Source organism: Sus scrofa, chromosome 11, assembly GCF_054392235.1.
Source record: "Sus scrofa isolate SSC_HxYL_T2T_F1_AM1 chromosome 11, Sscrofa_HxYL_maternal_Yorkshire_Landrace_v2.0, whole genome shotgun sequence".
NCBI lineage: Eukaryota > Metazoa > Chordata > Mammalia > Artiodactyla > Suidae > Sus > Sus scrofa.
The window spans coordinates 86,034,921-86,062,170 of NC_139393.1; the positions used below are offsets into that span (position 1 = coordinate 86,034,921).

The window sequence follows — 27,250 nt, forward strand, 5'->3', positions numbered from 1 at the left end:
TGCAAACAGTTGGTGGGTGTGGGTAGAGACACACAAAACCCCTGCACTGCACGTGCGACTTTTCCTTATGTTTGAAATTGTATCAGAATAAAAATATGATATGATATTTGAAATGTTGGATGGGGTCTAGCGCACGCTGTCACCTCCTGCTCTGACTTTCCAGCCTTAATGAAACCTTGGCCTTTTGCCACAGAGTCTTCAAGTCTGAACTCTTTAAAGAGGTCAGGTTTGCTCTGGAGTTCAAGGCCTCTGGGTGTGTCCCCAGCCCATCCTGTGTGCTCCCCCCCAGGTAACCTCCAATCTGGACCCAGTCCTTCTCCCACCACACGATTCGCACTTTGTTTACATGGCGTCTGCAGATCCACGCGGTGCGGGGTTGGTACAGCCGCGTCCTCACCCCGGTCCAAACCGTAGTCGGCCCTCACTGGGTCTCAACCCCCCCAGGCTCCAGCCTCCATCGGCAGCTCTGCAGCCCCCCGTGCATTGGTCCTTCTGCGGAGCTGTGTGTAGTGAACCCTCGGTGAGTTGGCAGAGGCCACCTGTGAACCAACAGTGCTGCTTTTTACACTTAGAACTGTATACAGACGGTATTACACTCACCTCGGTCCTGTGAACTCGTGGTTTTCGTTGTTTTGAGCTATTCCTATTGATGCGTGAAGCTATGAACCATCAGGTATGCGAATCTGTTTATGCCTGTCCTGAGGTCCGTGGTTTTGCTGGCGTCTTGCACACTTTGTGTGCATCAGCTCGGGCCCACGGGTGGGGGTTTGGAACCCCCTTAGGAGGACTGGGCTTCCGAACAATTACTTCGTTCCCAGACTTTCTGATTCGTTTGCTCTGGGTTGGGCTCAGGACAGCAAAATACTTTTTAAAAAACATCTTTAGATGATTCTCAGCATAGCCTGGATCTGGAACCACAGGTCTCAGGCACGTCCTTAAACAGGGAGCTGCCGGCGGCCCGTAAGGAACACTTGGCCAGCACGGCTTCCGAGGCGGTCACAGCAGGCGTAACCCCAGCAGCACAGAATGTGGGTCCGTCCCCAGGTCCTCGGCAGCACGGGTTCCTGTCCTCCCCTTAAAAGTTGCTGGCCCCGCGGGGTGAAGGGGCACCTTGTACCCACACTGGTGCGCCTGGTTCCCAGGGGGTGGGCATCTTACGTCCTCCCCGACTCCTCTTTTGTGATGTGCCTGCTGATACCCTCCACTCAGAACAACTGAAACAACAGAATGCCTTTAAGAGGACCTCCTTGTTGCCACACCAGGCACCGCTGGCCTGCAGCCTGCGTCCCCCTGCGCCGGCTTTCCCGTCAGAGCGCGCAGAGGATGCCATGCGAGGGCCATTGTCCTGAGTCAGATGCAGAGGGTCAAGCGGCCTTCATTCATTCACTCAGTAAGAACTCTATCACGTGCCACTCGCTGAAAATAGAGAAGAAACTCCTCAGTGCTGCGCAAGGAGCTGTGTCGGCAGGTGGGGGCGGACTGAGCCCCGAACCCCGGAAAGACTGGGCCGGGGGCGGGGGCGGGATGAGGGGCGGGGCCGGGCCGGGGCGGGGCGGGGCCAGGGCCGGACCGCAGGTGGGAAGCTGCGGACAGAAGGGGCGGCGCTCCTGGTCTGGTGCTCCAGCTGCGGATCCTGGGGTCGCCACGCCCGCTGTCGCCGCTGCAGCGGGAGAGCGGCCTCGCGCCGCTGCTCCTCCCCCAGGGATGCAGCCGCTTCAGCCGCCGGCGCCCCGGCCCCTGGCCCTGCTGGACACGACAGGTGAGGTCACAGGTGAGCCCAGGCTCGGGGTTCTCCCGCCGCGCCCCCCGGAGCCCTGCGGGACCCCTGGGCGCTGGCACAGGCCCTCCGCTCATCCTCCCTTCTCCCGCTTCTTTCTTCCTGGACCTCTGGGCTCGCGCCGTCTCTTTCCCACGCTCTTTTATGGGGAATAATAGACGAGAGTCCGTGTAGACCAGACGGCCTTTTCACCTCTTCCACCCTTGTTCAGTCTCCAGAAATTTCTAGGAAAAGTTCATTTCGTGGGGCCAGGTGGCCTCTTCCTGCTTCAAAGTGACTGAGGCGCTTACAGCCTTCTTGGTGTCACCCTCGCTGGACTTTTCCCCCATAAATTCACAGACTCCGGCTTCCAGAGCCAAGGCCCCCTCCCCCCGCGGGGGGAGCCAGGTCGGGGTGGGGAGGGGGGGCAGGAATGCCCTCCTCCTTCTACTTGCAACCTGGGAGTAGTGCCCGGTGTGTTTCCCTGAGGCGGAGGCAGGGAAGATGTAAAGAAGAGAAAAAATAACTCCCCAGTGGGTGATGCTCTGATGCCGGAATGTGGGGTGGTGACGCCTCAGGCCTTGCTGCTGCCTCAGCGGCGGCCCAGCCACAGATGTGTGTCTAACCTCTCAGCTCTGTTCTCAGTGCAAAGCCTCTTTTCAAAAACCAGACTGGTGATGTTGCTTGATTTTAAAATAATAATCAAGGAATCGGGCTTCTTCCAAAGAAACAATTCGATTATACCCCCTCCCCTGAGCAGTTCTCTGTGGCAAACTTACACGTGCTTCCATCCTCCAGGAAAACAGTGACTTATAAAAACAACTATTTGTTATTACTAAATGTTGTTAACTCGCTATGATTATAGTTTTTAGTATATTAGAATGACCTGACGATTAAAAAATGGCATTTTTGACTTAATTTTTTCCTCTGAAGAGGAATTTTAAATTTTAAAAAATGCTAAGAGTGGGTTTATTATCTAAAAGTATTACACAGTAGTGTAGCTGTGATGGGCTTACGGGTATTTCCTACCTTACTTCCTGCGTCACCCCCTTGGGGCACGTGTCGCTGTAAAAGCAGAGAAAGAGGGAAGTGGACAGTGAAAGGTGCTTTCCTCTGTTTCCTGGGGCCGTCGCTTTGCCCCACGGCCACCGCCCGGATTCAGTGCTGCACTGGGCTTGTTCTTCTATCTCGGAGGCGGGCAGGGAGGCTGCAACTAGGAACCCTCCCATGCTGTGCACCCCATCTTTGTGAGGCCCCCTTCCTGGTTCCGCTCAGTGGGGAAGGCAGGAGGGGCAGGAGGCTGGGGCTGGACTGGGAGCGGGAGGGGCCCCTGGGGAGTGACAGCCTCGAGGGCTGGGGTCAGGAGAGCAGTGAGCCGGGCGTCTCCCCTCAACCCCCAGGTGAGTAGCCTGGGTACGAAGAACCACCGAGCCGCCTTCTGCTTATCCATCGAGTGCATCAAACCATGTCCATCCAGAGCCTTCCCTGGTACTTGTCACCGGCGGCCTTGTGTGCACCTTGCAGCTCAGGAAACTGAAGTGCATCCATTCCCTCGGGGCGAGCGGTTTCAGGGGCGGGGATCCTGCAGGCCCTGCCCAGGGGCTCCTCCTTCTGCAGCCCCCTGACGGTTTGGGCACAGTTCCTGTACGCTGCCACATGGCTATCAGCCTAATAGTAGATCTTTTAGTTAACAGTCAGGTCACTGCCTTGAGGATGCTTGGGTTATGACAGGCGCACAGTAAGATTCCTGCTAAGGGGGCAGATGGCGGAAGCCCTTCCTCCAGTGCGGGACCCCTTCTCTCCACAACCTGATGGAAAAGTGTGTATGCCTTCCGTCGATTAGAAAGATAGCCTACCTTCTTTTTTGAGTTATTTTTGTTTTATTTTTTATGCAAAATTCTGTCCTTATAAAGACCCTTAAAGGGTTTTGCTCAGCTCTGGAGTGAGGCGACCGTCCCGAGATTTCACCCTTGATGGGTCACTGGATAGAAACGGTGTCCTCAGACTGGCCAGGCTATTCTTGGTGCATGCTGGCTCTGAGTTTCGTGTAATTTATTTCTGAGTGCAATCCCTTTCCTGGGTGTTGTGACCTTGATCTGCCCCTGAGCTTTGCTGCTGGGCTAGTGGGTGGACGTGAAAATCTTCAGCTGCACAGTCTGGAGGGTGGGGCCCTGCAGCCCGAGGGGCCAGGGGCCACGAGAGAGAGTGGTCAGGGTCAAATATACAGCTGCTTCCCCACCAAACACACACACGGACACACACAGACACAGATACAAGCAGACAAACACACAGACACACAGAGACGGACAGACACACCCGTCGATTTTTAAACTCTGGTGTGAGAAGAAGCTCCATGTTTTCTTTCATCCCTCGTTTGGTTCTGGAGTCGGGGATCAAGGCGGTTAATCTTCCAACAGACAAAGCACACCCTGCAGGCTGGGCTCGGTGTGGAGCCTCATCCTGCGCCCTGCCTGGCTGTCTCTCCCTCCTTTGTGTGTCTGCAGGTGACCACCTGCGGTAGGAATATCCGAGCTCCGATGACCGTAGGAACTCTTACAGTGACGGTCACCAGCAGCGAATGAGGGTAGACCAGGCTCCCTGCTGCCCTGAGACACACGAGGGGAGAAACGCCCACGGAGAACCCTGAAGTCAGACTTGTGGGGCGGTTTCCCGTCTTATTGCCTTGAGGTCTGCGACTCTCAGAATTAAGTTTGGCTACAGATGCCAGGGCACCCAAGATAGTGGCTTTACAGTCTGGAGATTCTGTTCCCTAATCACAGTTTGGAGGTGGCCAACCCGGGGCTGGCTCTCTGCTCTGCCTTCTGTGTGTGCCACCTCCATTGTCAAGGTGCCCTCGTGGTCCAGAGTGGCTGCCAGGCTCCACCTTATGCCCACATTCCAGGCAGCAGGAAGGCTGAAGGGCAAGGGGCTGGCTTTGAAGTCCTTTCCTGTAGGTCCCACCCAACATCCCTCACTGAGACGGATGGTTATTTGCTGGGCATGTGTCATCCAGCTGGAACGGAGCTGGGAATGCGGTCTTTCAGCGGGCACGTTTCCACCCAGTAACGGGGGCTGTTGACAAGGGCACACGGAAATGGACGTGCAGGTGCGCAGGGGCCGGCTCTGCACTTGGGTGGTTTCTTTCCACCCCTTCCCATCTGATCATGCACGCATTTGGCCCTGAGCCCGGTACCAGAGCAGGAAGACAAGTCCTCAGGTGTGGAGACAGGTGTGCCTATGGAGTCGCGTGGTCGTGCTGGCATCCTGGAGGGAAGCACCGGCCTCTCTGTGTGCAACCTGCTCGGCCTGGTGCAGGGCAGGAGCCAAGGTCCTCTGTCCCATCTCAGAGCAGGGCAGGTGTCCTGGCTTCGCGGCCTACGTAAGGGCCAGGGCTGCTTGTTGCTGTGTAGGTAAAGTGCTCGGTCGGGCCAGGCACTCAGCAGGTGCCCCATAAACGCCTGGCATGATACTGCTGTGTAGGGGGACGCTGGGGCGAAGACCGTCAGGGGACTCGGAACCCAGGGAGGGCTCCGCCATCCCTGGCGCTGATGTTCGCTGAGGACCTACTGTGCACAGGCGCCGTCTTGGGCCAGAGGGTGCGGAGACCCACCCACCCTCACGGGGCTTGTCCTCTGGGGGGACAGGTATTGGGGATGTGGACACAGGACGTGAGGTGGCACCTCTGGGTGCGAGGGAGCTTCAGGAGGGGTGGCCCGGCTTCTGCTCCTGAGTGCAGTGGGTCAGATGGAGGTGAGGTGTGGGGGGCCGTGCAGGTGGACAGGCGGGGTCTGGGTGCTACCCAGGAGGTGCTCGGAGGCCTGCGTGGGGAGAAAGAGCCAGGCAGTGGTGTCCCCACAGCTGTTCCAAGGCCACTTCATTCCGCCTGAGGGGGGCGCGGAGTGGGGTGAGGGGAGCCAATCCCAGGCTCCCTGCAATGGGTGGCGGGGCTGTGGGACGGAGCCTTGCTGACCCCTGAAGCTGGTGTTTGGTGGCACCCCTCCCCAGCCCGTCCCTCCTAACGGGTCCTATCTGTCCCCCACCCCCAGAAGGGTTTTCCAGAAGAAAGAAGACATCCCTGTGGTTTGTGGGGTCTCTGCTGGTGGTGTCCACCTTCATCCTGACCCTCGGCCTCACGGCCAACACCAGGACAGAGAACGTGGCCGTGGGGGGCTACTACCCAGGGATCGTGGTGAGTGTCGCAGTTCCCAGCTCTGCGGGGGGGAGGGGGCGGGGGCACGGGGACAGGCTTCTGGGTGGTGCTGACACCGAGTCCAGGGTCGAGGGCCTGCTGGGTTGCACAGTCATGGCCTGTGACGTGGCGGGCTGCACAGCAAAGTGGGGTCCAGGGTGCTAGGCGGCCAGCTGCAGGGGCGTGATCATCCTGCATCATCAGGTGGCCTGGGGGGCACAGGGTCCTGAGAAGCAGGGGAGGGGCAGGAGGGGGGTCGCGGCTGAGGGGTGTGAACGGCCCTGGCCCAGAGCCTCCCCAGGCCCTGGAGGGAACCAGCCGTGCAATTCCTGGGTTGTGGCCCCTGAGTCTGCGTGGAGCAAACCAACCCTCGGAAGATGGACTCGGAGCCTCACAGGTGCCAGAGAGCCTCCGCAGAAGAGGCGAGAATGGCATTGCGTGGGACCAGCAGGAAAACGGACTAAAGCGCCCTCTCTTCTGCTCTGGGCAGGAGCTCCACCGGGTAACCTTCTGCCCAACCTGACCTGGCAACAGCTGCCCCAAGGCCAGCACCATGCAGACCTCTGAACTCTGAACTCATGGCCAGTTGTTGGCAATGACATTGGCTCCAAGCGCCCACATTGCACACAGGGGTCTTTATCAGCTATGACACCCTTCGAATGCTCCAGAACCCTGAGCAGCTGTGTCACAGGGCTAAACTGAGATTTAAAAACCGAAGCTTATTCAATCTCATTACTCCCATGGAAGATATTGTCAAGACTAGTAGTGACGTTCACACTGTTTTTAGCAAAGATAAAAACGTTTTAAAATGTGTTACAAATATTGTTCATTTTATCTTGGTATTTTTTTTTTTTTTTTTTTTTTGGCCATGCCTGTGGCATGTGGAAATTCCCAGGCCAAGAATCGAACCTGTGCCACGGCAGCAGCCTGAGCCATAGCAATGACAACGCTGGCTCTTTCCAAAGCGGCTATTGTTTGCTTTTGTATTTTGCCTGTGCTCTACAAGTCTACGTTACCTTCCTGTGTATAATTTATGTGTACGCCTATGAAACAGTGTCCGGGCAGAGAGTTTTCTCAGTGAAGTCTCAGGAGACTTCCTGGCCTGGGTCCTGGACGGGGGATGTGGGGCCGGTGGCCTGGAGGGCCCGTGCCCAGACCTCTCACCGAGCATCAGGCTCCACCTCCAGCAGTTTTTTGCCTTGTTCTCTAAGCTTCATGGCTCGAGGAGTTAGTTCGCCTTGAGATCACACTCGGACCCACGGGTGTGTCCAGACCTCCCTCTGCCAGAACTAATTCCTGGGTAATGCCCAGAGTGAAACCGGCTTCCGCTGAATGGTTCTGAAAGCAAACTGCGATGTGACACACGAGCTTTGCTCCAAGAAAACGTGGAAAGAGCCACTCCTGTGGCCACACTGCATTCAGCCTCGAGGCTTATAGAAAAGGTGGGTCCAGGGAAGAAAGCGGGTTGGAAGGAGCCGGCATCTCCATACTTTGGGAAGAGGATGTTTTTTAATCCAAAAAAAAGGGACTTAGTAAAACTTAATAGGTATATTTTAATGCATTTATGTTGGAGTGCGATTTTGCTACTTTGAACGTGGAGTTGGACTGTGGTATTTCAAAGAAAACACTCATCTTCCTTTATTCCTTGAGGATTCTTAAATTATTGGTGAAAATTGTATCTGCGCATCCTGGTCATGTCCACAGACACACTTACAGAGACGCGGCCACCTCCGCAGACACACAGAGACACATCCTCCTGCACAGATACAGTTACAGAGACACGTCTGCCTCCATCGATACACTTACAGACAAAGAGGTCCATGCACACCAACAAGTATGATGTTCAGTGCATGAAATTTGCACTAGCTTCAGAGGCTCCACGCTTGTGCTGCCAGCTTACATCCGTCCCCAGGCTGGCGGCTGCACCTGCCTGCATGGTCGCTCCAAAGTCGCACAGCAGGGCTGGTGGCCGAGTGGCCTTGGCTCCAGGAAAGTGTTCCTTGTGGGCCCTGCATCTGTGAGAGGCTTTTCACCGGCTGCTTGGAGCCGCTTCGCCCCCAGCGTGGCTGGGACTAGTCTTTCAAGCTGAGGGAAACCAAGAAATTCTCCCGATGCGTGGGCCCTGCGGCGTGGGGCCGGCCTGGCCTTTTGGGGAGGTTTGCAGGCAGGCGGGCGCTGTCCCCTGTCGGCATCAGGCTGAAGCCGTGTAACCCGGTGTTTTCTCCTTGTTTTCCTTTGCGGTCAGCTGGGCTTTGGATCTTTCTTAGGAATTATTGGCATCCACCTGGTGGAGAACAGACGGCAAATGGTGAGAATGGTGTTTCTTTCCAACGTGGGTGGGGGGTGATGGGGCAGTGCCGCCCCTCGCAGCCTTAGCTGGTGTTCCTGCGAAAGCCCCCGCCCCAGTCCAGCCACCCTTGGGTCAGTGCCTGGGCACAGGTTGTGCACAGCTGCACCCTGGACTCAGGGCTTAGTGGCTGCCACTCACACCTTAGTCTGAGTGAGCATCACCCTGGGACCCTGGGGTACGTGTTGTACCCTGTCTGGTGTCTAGCAGCTAAGGTTGGGGCACAGGAAGAGAAGTTTTGGGTTTGGAGTGGGTGGCAATTCATTTAAGTCACGGTGTATAAAGTCCCCTGGCACCTTCTGCTAGGTTTGGGAGAGGACGATGCCAGGCTCTGCCATCTGAGGAGAGAGCAGGGCTCGGTGGAAACCAGAACACGTCCAGGGGGCTCTGTAGGCAGGAAACGCAGACACAGCCCGTCCACAGTTTGTGGGGTGTACGAGCGCCAGCCTTGGCCAGTTTTACAAGCCTGGCGTTTATTGATCATGTCAGTTTGCAGTCTTGTTGCTGCACCGCCTTTGGGAGGCGAGCTGTGAGTTGCAGTCAGCTCTGCGCGTCCGCTCGCCGGGTTTCGAGGGTCCGGAGGGCATGTGCTGGCCGTGCACTGTTTCTGTCTGGTCTCCGTGGGTTGTTCCAGCCCGTGCTGGCATTGCCACTGTGTGGGTGGGGAGGGGCCGAGAAGGCGGGTCGAGGAAGTGCAGCCGCCAGGACGGATCGGCTATGAAGCTGGCTCGGGGGAGGGGCCTGCCGCCCGAGGACACACAGAACCCCGGCTGTCAGGGATGTCCCCATTTCTCCCCATCTCTCCTCCCAGCACCGTTCGCTCCCCCCGCCCGATACCTGGGTCCTGCCCCCGCCTCCCACAGCCTGGCTTTTCCCTCGGGTTGGCAGCGCTCGAGGGCTGAGAACAGGCTGTGCCCTTGGGGAGGTTAGGGGTTTAGGCAGTGGGAGGGGAGTGAAACGGTGGCGTCTCCCAGATGTGGCGTGTCCTGCCAGCAGGTGTGGGTTCTGTATGCCGCAGAGTCCATCCTACGGCAGCACTCGTGTGTCAAGCCCTGACGTGTATGTGGAACGTGTGGGGTCTTTGAAGCAGCGTTCGAACCGGCGGGAAGGGGCAACATTGAAGTCCCCTGGAAAGTGCCCTCCTTATCTGCGCGGCGGGTGGAGGGGCCGAGGACTGGCAGCTCCCTGTCCACGAGCCCCGCCCTCCATCCTGACCCTGTGGCACAAAGAGGTGGGGGGGTCGTCGGGCGGGGCCCCAGCGGACGGGCACTGGAGGAAGCTCCCAGAGGAGGACTGAGCTCCCCCTTCTGCTTCCAGCTGGTGGCGGCCGTCGTGTTCATCAGCTTCGGCGTGGTGGCTGCCTTCTGCTGCGCCATCGTGGACGGCGTGTTTGCTGCGAGGCACATCGTGAGTTTTTTCCGGTCTTCCTGCTTCTGCTCTCAGTCGGTCACTTAGTGGGTCTAAGCAATCTGCCCAAACTGATTTCCTTCCGCAGCGCAGGGGGCCTCGCTGTCTTGCCAGCCGTTCGTTGGCCAAGCGCTGTCTTTCCTCCTCTCCTTCCCGCTTTTCCTCCGAAACCGCCCCAACCTCACGTGATTAGAACCGGAGTGGTCAGCTCCGTGACCCTCCTCAGGCCCCTGACCAGTCAACAGGATGAGACGCGTCCTGCATCCGCCCCATCGACTCGGGTTTTTAGCTCAGATGCGTCTCTTAGGGGCAGAATCCGCTGGCCGGATGCTGTGCCCTGAGGTCCCTGTGTGCGGCTGTCCCCGCGGGATGGACGGCTGTCGGAGCCACGTCGGACACTCACGCTCGGGCACCGTGGGGCCCCTCAGCCCCGGCGCAGAGCGCATGGCCGTGTGTTTTAGCAAATAGGGAACAGGCTCCGAGGGAAAGATTAGAGCCCTGAGGAGGAGGACGATAAAGACGCCAGGTTACGTTAAAGGGGTCAAGGCAGAGCCCGCCGAAGGCAAGATGTAAAATCGGTCTTCACAAGGATGCTCCCGTTCCGACGTTCGTGAGAGCTCGGCCGGCCCGGCACCAAGCGGCCCTTCGCATTTCAGGCGAGGCGGAGGCACGAGCCGGAGCGGAGGCGCGGGCGGGGCGCAGAGCCTGGCAGCGCAGGGGTCGCCCTGAGCCAGGGCTCCGCGCTCCTGGGCGCCCGCCTCCTTTGAGACGAGCGCGTCTGGGTCCCTGCTGTGCCATTTTCTGTTCCCAGCATCAGCTGGGGTCAGGGGTGAGGAGGTAGGAAGCCCTGTGCTGGCACTGCACCAAGTGCCCTGGACCCGTGCCCTGCCCCCCCAAGGCACCTGCTCAGCCCCCTCCCAGTGAGGTGGACACAGCGAAGGGACCATCCTGCTTTCGAGAACCTCCTTCAGATGTTCTAGGGTCTTGGACAGGACGGACTGGGCCGAGGAGGAGAGGCCTCACCTCCGCTGCCCCAGCAGCCCCCAGGCTCGTCGACAAGTGTCGGGGCTCCCGCTGCAGAAGGAGAGAGCTCTGTCCACCAGACTCTGAGCTGAACCCTTGCCCCGGGGAGATGGTGCTGGGACAGGCTCCTGTGGGGTGACAGGCCGTGGGTGGAGGTCCTGCCATGCCAGGCCCAGCAGAGACCCGCATGCTTTGTGGGGTGGTGTCCAGGCATCCAGGTGCCAGCTTTTCCTTGTAAACGTGCACAGTGGCTGTTGTGAGAGCGTGATGACCCGCCAGGGTTGGTGTGTCCGCCACACTCAGGTGCCCGGGGCGCCGGGAGGAGGCAGTCGCTGTCCCCAGCCCACCCAGCGTGTGTGCAGGACCAGGAGCTGTGGTGAACCCGAGGCTGCAGGCCTGCAGTGGAGGCCATGAGAATGGCGAGTCAGGTCTCATCGCAGCTGGACGTGTAATCCTGCAACAGGAGCCACAGAGGCAGCCGCCAGCATCCTGGCCCCTGCGAGTGGGCACATGTGCACACGCTCCTGATGGGACAGCGTCCAATAAAAGCGGACGGAGCCCGGCTTGGGTGGGGGGGCTGCCCATTGGCTCCGTTGCCTCCACCGCTGGACGCAGGCCCTAAGGAGGACGCCCTGCTGACTCTGAGGGCCGGCCGTACGCCTCCTGCCCAAGTCCCCTCATCCCTGTGCTTTTCTTTCCTTCTGCCTTAAGTGCCTTTTCAGCTTCCTCTGGCTGAACGTGCCAGCGCCCAGCGGGGCGCAGGAGGGTTTGTGGGCGCCCACCACGCTGATTCTCAAGGTCTGTTTGCTGGTACTGCCCCACCTCTTCCCCCCTGGGGCGAGTTCCAGTCTCGGGCTCAGGCTGTGTCAGGACCAGGCCCTCCTTTCCCGGGTTCCCCTCCCCGAAACTGAGCTGTATCTCTGAGCAGAGGACTTGCTCCGGCAGGCAGTTCTGGGAACCCCGCCCTGCCGGGGGGCAGCAGCAGTAGGGTCTGGGTGCATGGCTGGTTTTCCTGGGCTCTGCCCTCCTTTCAGTCCCCTACCCCCTGGTTTCCTGGGTCGAGGAACCTGTCTGTCCTCCCCCAGGGGTGAGAACGGGCCCACCTGGTTCCAGGGACGCACAGGAGGCCTAGAGGGTCATCTCTGAAGGTGAGGGCCCCCCTGCCCAGCTGGCTGGCTTTGCCCTGGAATCAGGAGGTGGCCCAGGCAGGCGATCTGTGGGGAATTCAGGCACTAGCTCGCCCCTGGGGCTCCTGGTGGGAGAGAGGCGGGTGGGGGGGCGGGGCTGTGGTTCCCGGCCAGGCTTTCTGCTCCGGTCCAGTGCAGGCCTGGCTTCAGTCGCCTGAGAGCTGCTGTTGAGCTGAGGCCCAGGGCGTCCTCAGTGACTGGCTGCAGGGCGCCCACACTGGGCATGGTGTCCTCTGGGCGGTTCCTGATCCTGAGCTTGTCTGTCTCTCAGCTGCGGACCCGGGCCGGGCCTGCGGACTCTCCAAAGGGCCAGGACGTCAAACCTTAGGCTGTGGCCACGTGGCCTTAGTCAGCACTCTGCTGTCACAGCACAAAAGTAGCCACAGACTGTATGCAGACAAATGTGCTGATAAAACTTTATTTACAAAATTGGGCCGAGGGCCGGAGTTTCCGACCCCTGCAGGAGGCACGCGGGGGCTTCACTGGGCTTGAACTGCATCTGGTGACCAGTGTGCAGACGCCTCCATGTGAGTTTTGTGGAACACCTAGGCCTCCCTGAGCACTGCACCTGCTGTCCTGACCAGAAGGGACCCATGTGGGGGTCTCTCCAGCCCCACGAGGGCGCAGGGTTACCCCAGAGAACGGTGACTTCCAGTTTCATTACAAATTTGTGTGATTTGGCCTCAGGGCTGAGAGCGATTATCATTTCATTTAGTAAGAACTGCTTCATCACTATTGGGTGGTGAAGATTCGGTAGTGAGTGGAAGCCAGCGCCTGGAACAGACCCCCACAAAGCCTGGGCTCTGCACAGTCTTCATCACGGACCTGAGGGGATGCTCCTCCAGGGAGGAGGGTCCAGCAGGGCTGCAGGGGCGGGCGGCAGGGGCGGGCGCCTGGCCTCACCCCCTGGATGCAGGAGCCCAGCTGCCCTGGGACGAGCCACGGCGTCTCCCGCTTCTTGTCTTCCTGGAGGCTCCCGCTGGCATTGGTGACAGGCCCGAGCGCCTCTGGTCCCCCCTGACGTGGGGTGGAACTGGCCATTGGCTTTGTGTTTCTGTCTCTAGGAGCCCCGGCCCCTGGTGGCAGGAAGGTGCCAGTTTTACTCCAGCGAAGTCGGCTACCTGCACGACGTCTACCAGACGGAGGTAAGGCCAGTGCGGCCCCGCCCAGGGGTCCGGGTCCTGGTCCACATCTGCCCCCTGGGCCTGGTGAGGCTGGCACAGCTTGCGCTCGGCCCTCAGCCGCCCTGGCTTTGTGGTCGTGGTCACTGGGACCACAGCTTCGGCCTCGCCTTCGACGTGCAGCAGCCCTGGGACTCACATGTCGAGTTGGTGCGGCTTTTCCGATAAGCTTTCTGTTGATGAAATTGGCCGTAAGCTGGCCGACCGGCCCTGGGCCGAGGACGTCTGCAGGGTGATGTCATTTCTATTCTGGGAATGGCCAGGGCGCGGGGGCAGCTGCTCTCAGCTCTCCGCTCAGACCATCCCGGGTGGCCACGTGGCTCCCTCCATCCGGGCTTGTCTAGCTTGGTGCAGATTTGTTGGTCGACCAGACACGGCCTCTGAAGCTGTTCGCATGTCAAGAAGGAGGGGCACAGGTGGGGGGACCCTGGGGCTCAGAGGCCATGGTCAAGGCTGGCGGGCTGGTGAGGTGCTGCGTGGACCATGGGGGGCGGGGCCGTGCTGCCGGCTTCTCAGGGCTTGTTTTTCTCCAAAGGCGTCCTTCCTGCTCACCCTGACGTGTCCTGTGCAGTCCTGGGGTCCTGGAGAAGCAAGCCCCCGGCCCAGACCCCTTGGGGCGCTCTGAGGACAGGCCTGCCTGCCCTGGGGCTGCCTGGCCCCGGCCCTCCCCAGGGAGTCTCGACCCCAGGACCTGGAACCAGCCGGGGAGCTGGCTGCACCCCGGGGAGCTGCATGCGGGGAGGTATAAGCTCCTTGAAAGTTCTGGGGCCAGAGCCGTCTACACAGCTCCACTGGGGCCGGCGACTTGCTCCATAGATGTCAGTATGTCCTAGGGTGTGCAGGCCTGAGGGGCACTGTCCCCTCTTCAGCTGTCCCCTCTGTCACCTCCCCAGGGCTAGACCAGCCATGTCTGCACGTGAAGAGTCTGCACCTCAGAGCAGAGTGTGGACTGGGTGGGGCTTCAGGCCTTGGGGGGCTGGCCGTGCTCTAGGCCACTGTCCCCTGCTATTGCTCCTCACAACTGCCAGCAGGGGAGGCTCCCCAGGAGGAGGGACATGTCCCAGTGGGGACACTCCCGGCAGGGACACTCCTGGCAGGGACGCTCCCGGCAGGGACACTCCTGGTGGGGACACGTCCCAGTGGGGACACGCCCAGCAGGGGACACTCCCGGCAGGGACACTCCTGGTGGGGACGCTCCCGGCGGGGACACTCCTGGCAGGGACGCTCCCGGCGGGGACACTCCCAGCAGGGACACTCCTGGTGGGGACACGTCCCAGTGGGGACACGCCCAGCAGGGGCCACTCCTGGCAGGAACACCTAGGTCAGGACTAGGGCAGAGTATCTTGGCCCCCAGCTCTCCGTCCTGAGGCTCTGCCCTCCCCACGTGCTGGCTCTGGCCCAGAGACCAGGGTGGCCCTGGCCCTTCCTTCCTGCCCTGCGCCTGCCCTGACCTCTCAGCCCCGCCCAGCCCCCTCCTGGTCTGAGACAAGGACCCGCTGCCCTGCTCCCAGCTGCTTGTCTCTGGCCTCTGCCTGTGGACACTGTCTTCCATGTGCTTCCAGATTAATCTATGACCCTTGCCCAAGCCCTCCCTCCACCCCCCCAATTTGGGTGATTGTTAGGGGCTGGCCACAGAACCTTGAAAGAAAGGCCACTTGCCCAAGGGTCACTTGAGGTTCAGCTCAAGAGGGGCCAGGCCCCAGGGAGGCCCTGAGGACCTCTGGGGTCTGGCCATGCCCCCCTGCCCTGCCCCCCGCCCTGCCCCCCGCCCTGCCCCGGCGCGCCCTGATTCTTGCGCCATCCTCCCCCAGGTTCCTTCTCCCCAAAGGTCACTGTCCTCCCCCTGAAGCTGGGTGGTCTCTGCCCAACCACGTGGCTGGGGGAAGGGGGTGGGTGGTGCGTGTTTCTGCCCCAGTCTTGCTCCTTTAAGTTTAAATGTCCCCCAAACATTTGCAGCCCCAAGGAAGCAGGCACCCGGGGGGAGGCCTCCATGAGGTTGGGGGGTGGCTTTGTCAGATGGAGCTGGGGGAGCTGTGCCCTGGCAGGTCAGGAAGGGTCTCACTGGAGGGGCCCCACCTGTAAGAGCCCCTCCAGGAGGCATGGCACCCAGAGCCTTCCCCTGCTCCTTGTCCAGCTGTGCTGTCCACCTGGTCCTCTACCTGTTCCTCCTGTGGGGGGCCCTGTCGCCCCCTGCCCCGCTCACCTGGACCAGGCAGAGGAAGGGGCGGGGCAGGGAGCTTAGCTCAGGAGGGCCTCCCCTGTCCACTCCGGGAAAGGACAAGGGGTGCCTGACTGGTCTCTCTGCTGCAGGTCACCTGTCACTCCCTGAACGGCCAGTGCCAGCTGAAGGTGAAGGGCGACACATGCTACTGCTGTGACCTCTACAACTGCCAGAGGTGAGGAGGCGGCGGCCGAGACCCCAGGCCCCTGGACTCCCTGCCCTCCTGTCCTCGGACGCCGCACCCCCATGGGCTCAGTCCTCAGACATTCGTGGAGGGAAGGGCGTGGGCTCCGTGTCACAGACAGGACGACGGGGCTGCGGGGTGTGGCCAGGGATGGGGAGCGGGGTCTCTGGGAGCCTGGGCCTCGGGGCGACCATCACCAGTGGGTGGACAGGGTGGCGGGAGGGCTGGGGTTGCGCATTCCCCTCCGGGGTCAGTGAGGCGCTGACGACCCTGCAGCACGAGCTCTGCACCTTGTTCCCCTGATGTCTGGGGGTTCAGATGGTGCTTCCCCCAGCCCTGCCCGAGGCGGAGGGATCGTTCTGGTACATTTACGGTGGGAACCTGTCCTAGAGGTAAATCTCCCTGGGTCCCTGGAATTTCTGACCTTTAGGAGTGTCCACACTGGGTGCCAGCAACTGGCCACCAGAGGTTGCGCTTTCCTCCCCCAGGGATTTCTGCTCCTCGGCCGGGATTCCGGCCCCTCCGGGCTGGGCTGGGGCAGGGGCAGCGGTTTGCCGCCCCCCCCCCCCCCCGCTTTGATTATTCGGTCTGTCTAGCTTTTTACTTGTGTCTGAACCAGGGCAAGTTCCCAGCTCCTCGTTTGGGAATCAGAACCCTCCCCACGTTGCGTTTAAATTGTGTGTTAATAGCTTGAACAGCTACGTTAATGCCAGCAGGGAGTTTAATGTTTGTTTCTTGGGGGCCCCCTGAATTGCTGAGAACTCCAAACCTTAGGCTGCACCCTTCCCCCAGAGCAGAGATTCACCCCGTTTCCAGATCCAAATGGGAGGGGCGGCTCCTTGAGGCCTGGGCTACAGGTCGCTCTGGTCCAGAGCCTGCACAGGCCACCAGGGGTGGCGGGGGCCAGGGTGACCCTGGGCCTCCTCCCCACCCCCCACCCCCATGTTCCTGCTTGGGCGGCCCGGAGGAGGGCTGAGACTCTGCACCCTGCTGGCTCTGGGGGTGACCAGCCTGTTTGGGGCAGTCTTTCCTGCTCAGTGGTCGGGGTGCCTCCCCAGACGATCCAGGCTCCCCGGACAGCCTTGCCTCGTGGCCTCAGGGTGTGCTGGGCCGCTGGTCCTGCCTCTAGAGGGGCCCCTGGGTCTTCTCAGCAGAGACCCCGCCTGCGTCAGGCCCAACCCCGCGTCCTCCAGGTCTGCCCCACAGGGGTGGTGATGCTGTCGCCTCTCCCCGCGCAGCGCCGAGCACCCTGCCACCTACTACGAGTTCGTGGGCGTGAGCAGCTGCCAGGACGTGCTCCACCTCTATCGGCTGCTCTGGGCCTCGGCCGTGCTCAACGTCCTGGGCCTGTTCCTGGGCATCGTCACCGCGGCTGTCCTGGGGGCCTTCAAGGACATGGTGAGTTGCGCCCACCCCGCGCTGGGCGGACTCTCGGATGGAAAAGGCCGTGAAGCCACCAGAAGAGCCGCCAGCCTCAGGGTTTGGCTGCAGGAAGGGGCCTGGAGCCCAGCGCCCGAAGGGCTGCCTCCACCCCGCTGCACCGAAGCCCCCGAGCTCACATTGGTAGGCCTGGGGCTCAGGCCTGAGCTTCCCAAACTCGGGTGACGCTGGTGTGAGCCCCTGGGAAGGGGGCAGCACTGCCGGGTGGGGCCGAGGCTGCCCTACCGGCTCCTCTCTGGGGACCCACCTGTTCCATACCCTGTTCCCACGAGAGGCCCAGACACCACCTCCCGTGACGTCACCCCTCGTCGCAGGGGAGGTGAGCTCCCGAAGCCGCCGCCACCAAGGAGAGCTCACAGCTGCCACCCAGTTATATAACAAGAAGGCAGTGCAAAGCCCACAGGCCAGACCCCAGCCCCGTCTGCAGCTCACACTGCATGGGACGGCTTGTCACCGCAGCCCTGGAGACTTTCCCAGGGGCCACGCTTCTCAGCTTAGCCTGGAGCCTCTGAGATCTGACACTTCTCCAAGGTTTCCTGACCCCGATGAAATCTGAGCTTCTGCAGGAGGCCCTGGTGCTCCTATAAACACGAGCCTCCCTCCCCCTCCGCCCCGGCCCCCATCCCTGGCCGCGAGGACACCTTGGTCGCAAGGCATCTTTACACTCTCGCACCCCATCCTCCAAGGACACGGCTGCCTGCTGCAGGAACCCCGGACTCTGCAGGACCCTCGGGGTGGGGGCCTTTCCTGCTGTGGGCAGAGTTTGCCCTCTTGGCAGATTTTCTAGGGGAAACTGAGGGTAGGCCAGGTGGACCGTGTGTCTGTTGGCATTCTGCCCCTGAGAGCCGGGGGCAGGTTGCTGTGCTGTCTCCAGGGCTGGTGTTCAGCGGGACGGGTTCTCCAGAAGGGGCTCCTGTGTTCAGGGAGTTTGTAAGAGACTTGCTGGGCGTTCTCTCTAGAAAGTAGTGACACCCCGGAAAGTGCGTCGCTACGCCTGGCTGGTCCTGTCCTCCTCCCACGGACAGGGCTGTGTCTAGGCGCCCCTCTCTCTCACCCAAAGTCTGGGGTGTTAGAAGAAGCAAGCAAGGTGACCCTTACAATCTAGCACCTACAGGTGGCTACGCTCTTGCAAGTTTAACGGATTTTATAACTTAAGAATGAGCTTAAGGGGAGTCCTGCCTCCCTGTTACTGAACTGCCTTTTCACGGCTCGGCGTTTGGTTGGAGGCCGTGCAGGACTGAGCTGAGCTCCTGGGGGGAGGACCTGGTGCCAGGCCCGCAGGAGGAGGAAACGTGGGGACCCTTCTCGTGCCGAGCTCTGGGCTCTCTGCTCCCCTGCGGTCGCCTCTGGATGTGGGGTGGGTGCGCGGGTCCAGCCCCCTCCCCTCCCACCTCAGGACTGGAGCCTGTCCTGCTGTCATGGCCCCTCCCCGCCCCGCAGGGCCTGCACGTGGGCACCAGGCAGGGGTCCAGGCTCTGTGCCCCTAGGGAAAGCTGCACCTCTGTCTGGGAACCCGGAGCTTCAGGGAGTGGCTGGCCGCCTTCAGGGAGGTCTGCCTGTGGGGGCCCACGTCCCGCACTCCTCTTGAGAGTCAGAGCCCCCGTGGGCGAGCGAGGAGGAGCTAGAGGCGTTCGGGAAGCCCTGGTCTTGCTCGGGCTTCTCCACAAATCCATGTGGCCGGAGCCCCCGCGGGGAGAGGGTCCCGCTGCCGCTGCCCTGAGCCAAGGGTGTCTTTGGGGTCAGCCCCTCCCGGTGCAGCTGTGGGGAGACGCCCAGGACACTGGCTCCTGGATTGGGGTTTGGGTTCCTCGCTTTCACAAAACAGGACCAAGAGCAGCTGGGCCAACCTGGCCTCTTGGTGGGTCCCCGGGACCAACAAACAGGAAGACGAAGCAGAACTAAGCCGGAGAGAGACTGGTGGGAGGGCGCGGACTCCCCCTCGGGACCTGGCAGGTGCAGGCAGCGGGGGAGCTCCAGGGGGCTCGGGGCCGAGAGGGACGCGTCTCTGTGCTCTGTGGCAGGTCCCTCTGTCTCAGTTGGCCTACGGCCCCTCGTCACCACCTCAGACCCTCTACAACCCCGCCCAGCAGATCCTGGCCTACGCGGGCTTCTGCCAGGCACCCCCAGCCGGTGCCCCCTGCTCGTCCTTCCCTCTGCCTCTGCAGGTAGGCGGGCGTCCCGGGCCAGGTCATCCGGGAAGCGTCGGTTGGATGGGACGCGGGTCAGGGGCTGGGGCTGAGGGCAGATGTTGGGGGACCTGTGGCTTTGCCCCCCATTTCAGTGGTGGGGTGGAGGAGCCGGTGTGGACCAGCTGGGGGGTGGGCCGCTCTGAGGGGGCGTGGAGGCGCCGACGTTTGACAGCCCCGGGCACTTGGGGCGCCCTTTGCCCTGCTGGTCCTGGCGATGCAGCCAGATGTGTCCTTGTGTCCTCAAGATCTTCTAACTTCTGACGGGCCCCACAGACGTTGGCTGCAGTTTCCTGGCCAGAGCGACTGGGGACAGGACAGCTGCCCGGCTGCTGTGACATGGCAGGGTCACTGAGTGGGCTGACCTGGGTTTGCCAACATTCAACCACACTTTACCCACAAAGGCGGCACCTGCCCAGGCTTCAGCTGATACAGCTCTGGTGGCCTTGGGGCTGCTGTGGGAAGATGGTGCTCGGGGTGAAGCCTTGTTAGTGGAGCAGCATCCTGGCCCACTCCCCGGCTGCCAGCACGACCGGCAGTGTCCTCAGATGTCGCCCTGAGTCCTCGGGGTCAGGTGCAGACAGCCTGTCTTGGCCTCTGTTTGGGGGGTGGCCAGGGGGCTTGGCACACTGGCAGGCCCTGGGAGGTTGGAGGGGCTGTGTGTCTCTGCACGGCTGGTGGGCACTGCAGGTGAATTGGGGTGTGGTTCTCAGGCCCTGGCCATTTGTTTCCAGGCCACTGTCCTCCCATGACCCTCGGGGGCCCAGCTTGTTGGGCGGGCCGGCCGGGAGGCAGAGGTGGTTCCACAGGCCTTTCCTCTTGAGCCCCAGCCTCTCGCAAGCCCGGCCGCAGGATGGACCTGGTGAGGACAGGCCTCATCCTGGGCACCTGCTGGTGCTGGAGGCAGGCAGCGGCCGGGCGCTCTGACCCCTGACCTGGCGCAGGTGGGCATCCTGCTCCCGGCCCCTCGGGAGGCGCGCTCCTGCCGGGCTGCAGGGCACACACGGTCTTGCCTCCTTACAGCTCCAGGCTGCGGAGGGACCGCTTTGTCTTGGTGTTGGGTTCTGTCTTCATCCACCTTCGAGCCCCTGGCTCTTCACAAACAGCAGATGCTGCCAAGCCTCCCCTGAGGCCCTAATCAGCTTTCATACCAGCCCATGCAGGCATGTAACTGCATGTACATCCCTAATCAGATTTCCGGGAAATGACAAGTCAGGGAGGCTCTGTGCGTTTCCTTCGGTGGAAACAGCAGCTAATGCCTCTGTCTCTGCTGATCAAAAAGGAGGAAAGGGAATATTTTAAGTGTTCTGCCAAAGTCACGAGCAGTGGAAAACACTGCCCCCTGATAGAAGGAGTGAGCAGCTGTTGGCGGCTCTTTTGAGCCGTTAGTTGGAAGAAGAATCTTAGAAGGGACCCGCCTTGCTTGCTCCCAGGGCCACCTGGTCAGGAAGTGAGCAGAGGGGCTTGGCGTCGATGAGTTTTCGGGAACAAGGACATGCAAGGATGCCTCAGCCCGTAACTAGGGATCCTCACATCCTGTAACCAGGGGACTTTTGGTCGCTCCCCTGATGGGGTCGCCTGTGTGGGCAGAGCCTGGTTTACTCTCTTTCCTTCTGGCTTGTTCTGTGGTTCCTACTGGTTTGCTCGCTGGTCCATAGCGGTGTGTCCTGCGGTTCCTGGGGGTTTTCTCCGTGGTTCCTGGGGGTTTATCCTGTGGTTCATCCTGTGGTTCCTGCTGGTTGATTCCGTGGTCTGACACGATTTACTCTCCGGTTCTCTTGCTGCTTTTTCCTGGTGAAGAGCTGAGCACAGCATGTGGTGGGGGCTGGGACCCGGAGACCTAGAGGATGTGTTCTCTGGGGGTTGCTTTGTCCCCTGAGGTCAGAGAGAAGCGGGGCTACCCAGCGGCTCTGGGCCCTTGGATCCCGAGAGCCCCGGCTTTCGAGGAAATGATCTTGGAGCCTGAGATCCAGGGCTCGGGGTGGGGAGGGGGGCGGGAAGGCTGGCCCCCCTGGCCCCTGGGCACCTGATGGGTAGAGCGCGAAGGAGCCAACTGCCCCCACCGCAGGCCAGAGCCTGCCCAGCTCACTGGTGTCCCATCATAGGTGGGCTTGCTCGCTTATTTATTTCATCTTGGTTTTAAGCAGGCGTTTTGAACACTTAGAACATAAGGAAAAACAGAAATTTAAGAGGTTTTTTGGGAAAGTGGAGAAAAACAAGAAATTTTATTCCTTTAAAACCTGCCATGCCCAATGTTTTCTCTGTAGAAGCAGTTTTTGCATCTGTGTATTAGTGTGGGTCCCGGAGAAACAGAATCACTAGCACGTGTGCACGTAGAGGACACAGACACAGATGTCCTTACAGACAGGGATGACTCCGCTAGAGATACGCAGACAGAGACCTGGAGAGACGGGGCGAGTCTGAAATCTGCAGGGCAGGCTGCAGGCCAGGGCCCTGGGAAAAGCGGATTTTGCAGCTTTGAGTCTGAAGGTGTTTGGAGGCAGAATCCCTCTTCCTCGGGACCCTCAGTCCTTTCCTCTTCAACTGATTGGACGAGGCCCACCTGCAGCCTGCTGCTCTGCAGGTTAATCTTGGCTGCATATCCCACTCAAATCACTTCTGGATGGTTTGAGCAAACATCTGGGCACTGCGTCCAGCCACGCTGATGCATGAAGTTAACCATCGCACTCTATTGAAAATGTTGATGGTTTTGTGTGTTTCCTTAAGATACGGAGTGTTGAGTCAACCTAGGGCCCCAGACGAGCGGGGTGGCCTTTTTCTTGCACGATGTTTGTACGTCCACGTGTCCTGGTGTCAGGCTGGTCAACAGCCACCCTCTTGAGTGTCAAGACTGGTGCCCAGCAGGTGTGGGCCGGGCACTTGAGGAGTACGGCCCGCCCTGGTCACCTCTGAGACCTGCACAGGTGCAGAGTTTGTGCAAAGGGGCCCAGTTGGCCCTCCTTCTGGCCCCTGGGAACACATGCTGATGGGGGAGCAGTTCTCAGTCATGCTGGCGGGCCCTGGGGGCACTGCTGGCCCTGGCTGAGCACCAGGCGCCCGTGGGTAACGTGTGAGGCTGGCCTGCCCGCTGACTGAGGAAGCCTTTTCTCTTTGATTGCAGCCCTCCTGCACCTTCACGGCCTCGCCCCGCACTGACCTCTCTCTGTCCGAGGACGTGTGGCTCCCGTCCCAGTCCAGCTCTGGCTGCCGGCTCCCTCCCAACGCGCCCCCCGTCTCTGCTCCCACCTGCTTCCTCCCCGGGGAGAAGCCTCCCCCCTACGCACCCTGATGCAGGGAGTAGATGGAAAACAATTTTTTGTTTTGTTAAAAGATAAAGCAGCCTCTGCAAATCCTGCTCGTGTGGTCAGCCTCCTAGAAGCATCAGGAGAACGTTTAGGGGCCCGAGTGCCCCTCTGCCCTGGCACACCTGGGCAAGGACAGGCCAGGACGGCACTGGGGACATAGGCCCCCAGGACCGAGGCCAGGCAGCACCTCCACTGGCTGCCTGGCCTGTTCCCACCCGGAGCCTCGTCTGCCGCCCCCACTTCCAAAACAGCATTCCCGCCCCCTGCCCCCCCGCTGGGCCCTAATCAGCTACCGCTATGGCTTTCAAAGGGAATGTGTCCCATGTCCGGTGTGAGGACCATTTTCGAGGGAACGTGCTGTGTCGTCTCTGTCCGTGCCTGTCCCCGGGGAGGGCGCCCTGCCCTCCCGGCACACGTTGGCTCCACTGAAACATCGTCCCGGCTGAGATGCAGCGCTGCCTCCGAGGCCTGCGGGAGGTCTGCGGTCTGCTGCGGGCGTCCTTCCCCAGCGGCCGGCGCTCCCGGGGAGGTGTGCTCCCTGCCACCTGTGCGTTTCCTGTTCACGGCATCTGGGCTCCCAACTCTGCCTCTGCGGTCTGCTCTACGGGGCCCCGTGTGGGCCCCCACCTACAGAACAGGTGCCCCTAGGGTGCAGCTTCCTGCCCGAGACCCCTGGGCAGGCGGCCTCTGCGGCCCCGCGGCCACCGCCTGGGGAGCAGCTCTGCCCCGGGCAGGCCAGCAGCTACCGACCGGCCGTGCCTGAGAGTCCTGGTCAGTGACAGACCAGAATCACCCAGGTATGGTCCTGAGTGGTTGCGGGGGAGGCCGGGGAGGGAGGAGGCAGCAGGTACTTTGGAGAAGACGCGGACTCCTGCGCCCCCTGCCGGCTGGGAGCGCGTTTCCGTCTAAACAGACATATCCCCAGCCCTCCGTTTTCTGGGCACGTAGGCTGTCTCCTCTGGAGAAGGAAGGACCCGTGTGCAGGGGCTAGCCCTTGGCCTTGGCCACAGACGAGGCAGGAGAGGCCTGGTCACTGGTCAGCGTCCGCATTGTTTTGGTCCCTGTGGGCCCCCTGCCCTAATAGCATGATGAGCTGGGTCACAGCATTCTTGGTTTGCAGGCACCTGAAAGCGACGTGTCCCCTCAGCTGCGTTCTGTTGACCACACAGGAGTGTTATGTCTAAGGAAACAAACGTGAATCCTTAACTAAAAACACAACTGCTGAAACACGCCAAAACTGTCACGGTAGTAACGCCAGTCAGCACTGGTCACAAATCGTCATACGGATGTAACGATGAGAAACAGCCTGAAATGCTGAGAGCATCACCAAAGGCGCCGCAGTCACGACAGGAGCAAACGCGGCTGGAAAAATGTGCCAGCAGCTCCCGGGCACGGGCTGCTCCAACCTCAACTGTACAAAAGCGTGTCTGCGAAGCTCAGTCTCGCGGGGGACACGCGGACTTGCCGGGTGGGCCTGACCCCAAGGACCCAGCACCGCCCTGGTCCCCTTGGCCCCACCTCCTGCTGTCCTGGAATTTGAGCCCCAAAGGCCTCAAACACAGCGAGGTCCCTCCTGGTCAGTTTGGATCTCAAATCAAACTATCAGTGGCCAATCTTGCCTAGTTGTTTGACGTGCTTCGGGCATGTTGTTAAAAAATAAGAAAATCAGCCAACTTTCATGAGAGTATTTCCATTGGCCGAGGTGGAACCCGCAGCCCCACGGAGAGGCAGCAAGAAGTTGGGTCTGAAGTGTCCTTTGTTTCCCTTGGCCTGACTTTTACCCGGCGGGCGAGAGCCCCTTCAGCTGTCGGCTTTGCTCCCGGCCCAACGCCGTTGGCCCCCTGTCTGCCCCCCGTCACCCAGACGCACAGCCCGGCCGACGCCCTGCTGGCTGTGCTCGGTAGTGGGGTGGAGCTGGGCCCCGGCAAAGCGCTGCGTTTCTGGGCTTCACGGTCACAACAGCAGGCGTTCGGGGCCTGGAGGTGGCCTGGTGGGCAGCCCGGAAGCCCAGGGCAGGTGTCTCTGAGCCCAGGGTGGGCTCTCGCAGGAGGGCCCCGCCTCGGCGCTGCGACTTGAGATTATTTCTCAGCAAAGAAACCCGGTTTGAACGTCATATAAAACAATGGTGGGCGAAAGGGGATTCGTGATTGTGTTTCCTGCCAAGATGGTGCTGGAAGATGGGGGGTTCTTATTTCTGAGGCTTGTGAGGACCAAAAGGGTCTTGTTTTGCACGAGAAGATGATCCTACGTGACTCTCGGCAGCCTGCTCAAGTCCTCGGCTCAGCCGGAGGGTCTGCGGGGCCAGGAGGGGGCCGTCCGGGCGGCGGCTGGCGCAGGGCAGCAGGACAGGCCCTGCCTTCGCCCTAAACCCGGCCGCTTCGCGCTGCAAAGGCCAAGAGGCAGCCTCATTGCTTTATAAAAGTTACGCTTTTGTATAAATTTGAGGACTTTCGGTAAAATCTAAGAATTTCATAGGCATGGATACACTTTCCGTTGGGAATTACCTCAGGATTTTAGTGCGCGGTCATAATCAGGCGGCCGAGTGGGTGAGGACCAGCCTGCCAGCCGCCCCTCGCAGGGTGAAGCGGCTCAGGGCTCCCTGTGCTCGGACTTGGTTCCAAACCTGCCTTTCCAGCCTCGTCGTCACGTGTCTGCCTGTTTTGCTTAATGTCAGAGAAAGTGCTGCCAGTGCCACTTTCCCTCACGGCATCTGTTGGGAGATGCCAGGTCAGCATTAGCTGGGGACACCTGCATGGAACTTACCGGCACATGGGGCTCCATGTGTGAGGTGCCCAGCCTGGTGGGGGCCAGCACGTGCCCCTCCGGTGCCCTTCCCTGCATGCCCATCCTGAGCGCGTTAGACAAAGCCAAACGCCAGGGTGCGGGGTGCTGGGAGGACCGGCGCCCCTTCAGGCTGCGGGACCCTTAGTCCGTCGTGCCTGCTGGGTTCTGGGAGGAGTTCTGCCTGCATGTGCGTGACTTGCCAGGATCTTTGGTTTCATGTTCTTGACGCTGTGGGTTCAAGGTGCGAAGGCAGGTGGCAGTCAAACGCCCGCCGTGCTGTGTGAGAGCGGCTCTGGAACAGCTGTGGCTCCGCATCATGGGCTTGGCTGCTCTTGTCCGCTGCAGCCCGGGGGCCTCCCGAGGCAGCGCGAAGGCGTCTTCGCCTGTCTTATTGTTTCCACCTTTGTTGCACCTGAAAATGCCAATAAAGGTTGGGACACTGTCTAATCACTGGACTCTCCTTGGCCCCAAGCTGGAGAGGGGCCTCCCTGCGCTCCTCTGGGTGGAGGACGTGCCCTGCCCGTGTCCCACGCCAGTGCCTCTGACCTCGTCCTCCTCGGGCCGTCTGTGTCCTGCTGTTCAGGGGGTTAACCCCGTGGGAACCACACCAAGCGAACGCGTCAGAGGAGAAACAGACTCGAGGCTGGGATTTGAACAGGGTACAGGGGCTGAGGGCCGACCTTAGCACGTGCTCATGTGGGCTCTCGGCTCGGCTTTACAGAAGAGGGGGTGCCATGCCTGACTAGAGCTCCTGCAGCCGCAAACCCGGAACATGGACTGAGGGCTGAGGTCAGGAGCCTCCTGACAGCCCCCCGCTGACCCATCTGGGTCCCACAGCAAGTCCTTCACCCACCGGGGCTTAAGAACCAAACCATCCAACCAAATCAGGGGCCTGTGGTCCGAGACGCCCAGTCCACATGTGGTCTCGGAATCCGTGACTGCCTGGACATGGAGGGACCTTGGCTCTGTGGAAGCGGGTGGTGCGGCAGTGAGGCCACGGCTCCCAGGTCCGTCAGGCTGTTGCTGCCCCCAGCAAACAGCAGAGAGCCGGGTGCAGACCTGGCCGCAAGCCTATGCCTGCTGGAACCGGGCGCTCTGTGCCCGACCCGCGTCTGCCTGCCAGCCTCCAAACCTCGCCTGGAGCCAGGAGCTGACACCAAGCATTGCACTCCAAGGCCAACAATTTCCCTCCTGCCCACAAAAATGTCTTTATCCCTCACTCTAGCCACAGGAATGTGAACGATGCAACTCCTGGCCTGGCGGTGGCTGCTAGGCTGCCCCCCCTGGACCGCAGTCCTCAGGACCCCCCGCCCCCTCACACTGTGTGTGCCCCCCTGCACACTGCATTGCCCTCCACTCCCTGTCGCCAGGATCCCCCCACACACACACACACACTGCATGCCCCCCTCCCCCAGCCTCCAGGGGCAGCTCCTGACCTGACCAGGCACACGGCCCTGACCTCGGAGTGCCCCCTGGGCCCTCCCCAGGGACCATCTCTGCCACACCCTTCACAGCAGACCTGGTGGGCCCTCCTGAGTACTTCTAGTTGTGGGTCCTGGCCCCACAGCTCCATCGCGGGTGGGTCTTGCTGGGGCCTCTCCCTCTGAGTGGCCCCGCCTCATTTTCAGTGACAGCCTGAGGCTGGTGCTCAGGGGCCCTGGGCAGGAGGTGGTGGGGCGGGAGGGGTCGGGGAGGCTGCTAAGAGAACAGGGGAACAGGTTCCCTGTTGCTGGGATGGAATGTTCTGGAACTAGACCACCCTATGAATTAATAACCGCTGAACTGTTTGGCGGGAGAGGACGTGAGCTGTGTCGCTTGGGTGGATGGTGTGTGTCCCGTCAGCAGGAGTGCCCGCCGTCTGTGGCATCAGAAGGGACCCTAGTCTGCTCTGAGTGCCCTGTGGTCACCAGCACTGCCCTGCCTTCCACCTCCCACCCGGTCCAGTCCTTCTCCTTGGGGCATCTGTGTCCTGCCATTCAGGGGGTTGACCCGTGGGAACCGCACCAGGTAAAAGTGTCAGAGGAGAAACAGACTCGAGGC

General features: G+C 60.9%; 1 protein-coding gene across 4 annotated transcripts; it reads left to right on the forward strand.

Annotated features, from left to right (window-relative positions):
* Window positions 1-1,614: 1,614 nt before the first annotated feature.
* TMEM255B (transmembrane protein 255B) lies at window positions 1,615-25,657 on the forward strand. Of its 4 annotated transcripts, none has more exons than XM_013978996.3 (9): window positions 1,615-1,771; window positions 5,803-5,945; window positions 8,191-8,253; window positions 9,610-9,699; window positions 12,974-13,054; window positions 15,401-15,486; window positions 16,734-16,893; window positions 18,957-19,100; window positions 22,243-25,657. In XM_013978996.3, exons 1-9 carry the CDS (start codon window positions 1,705-1,707, stop codon window positions 22,408-22,410), a joined length of 1,002 nt encoding a protein of 333 aa, XP_013834450.2. In that variant the 5' UTR covers window positions 1,615-1,704; the 3' UTR covers window positions 22,411-25,657. The 4 variants fall into 4 exon arrangements, with proteins under 4 accessions (XP_013834450.2, XP_005653898.2, XP_084838546.1 ...); XM_005653841.4 differs by having other exon boundaries at window positions 1,615-1,759; XM_084982420.1 differs by having other exon boundaries at window positions 1,615-1,759; window positions 5,806-5,945.
* Window positions 25,658-27,250: the final 1,593 nt, after the last annotated feature.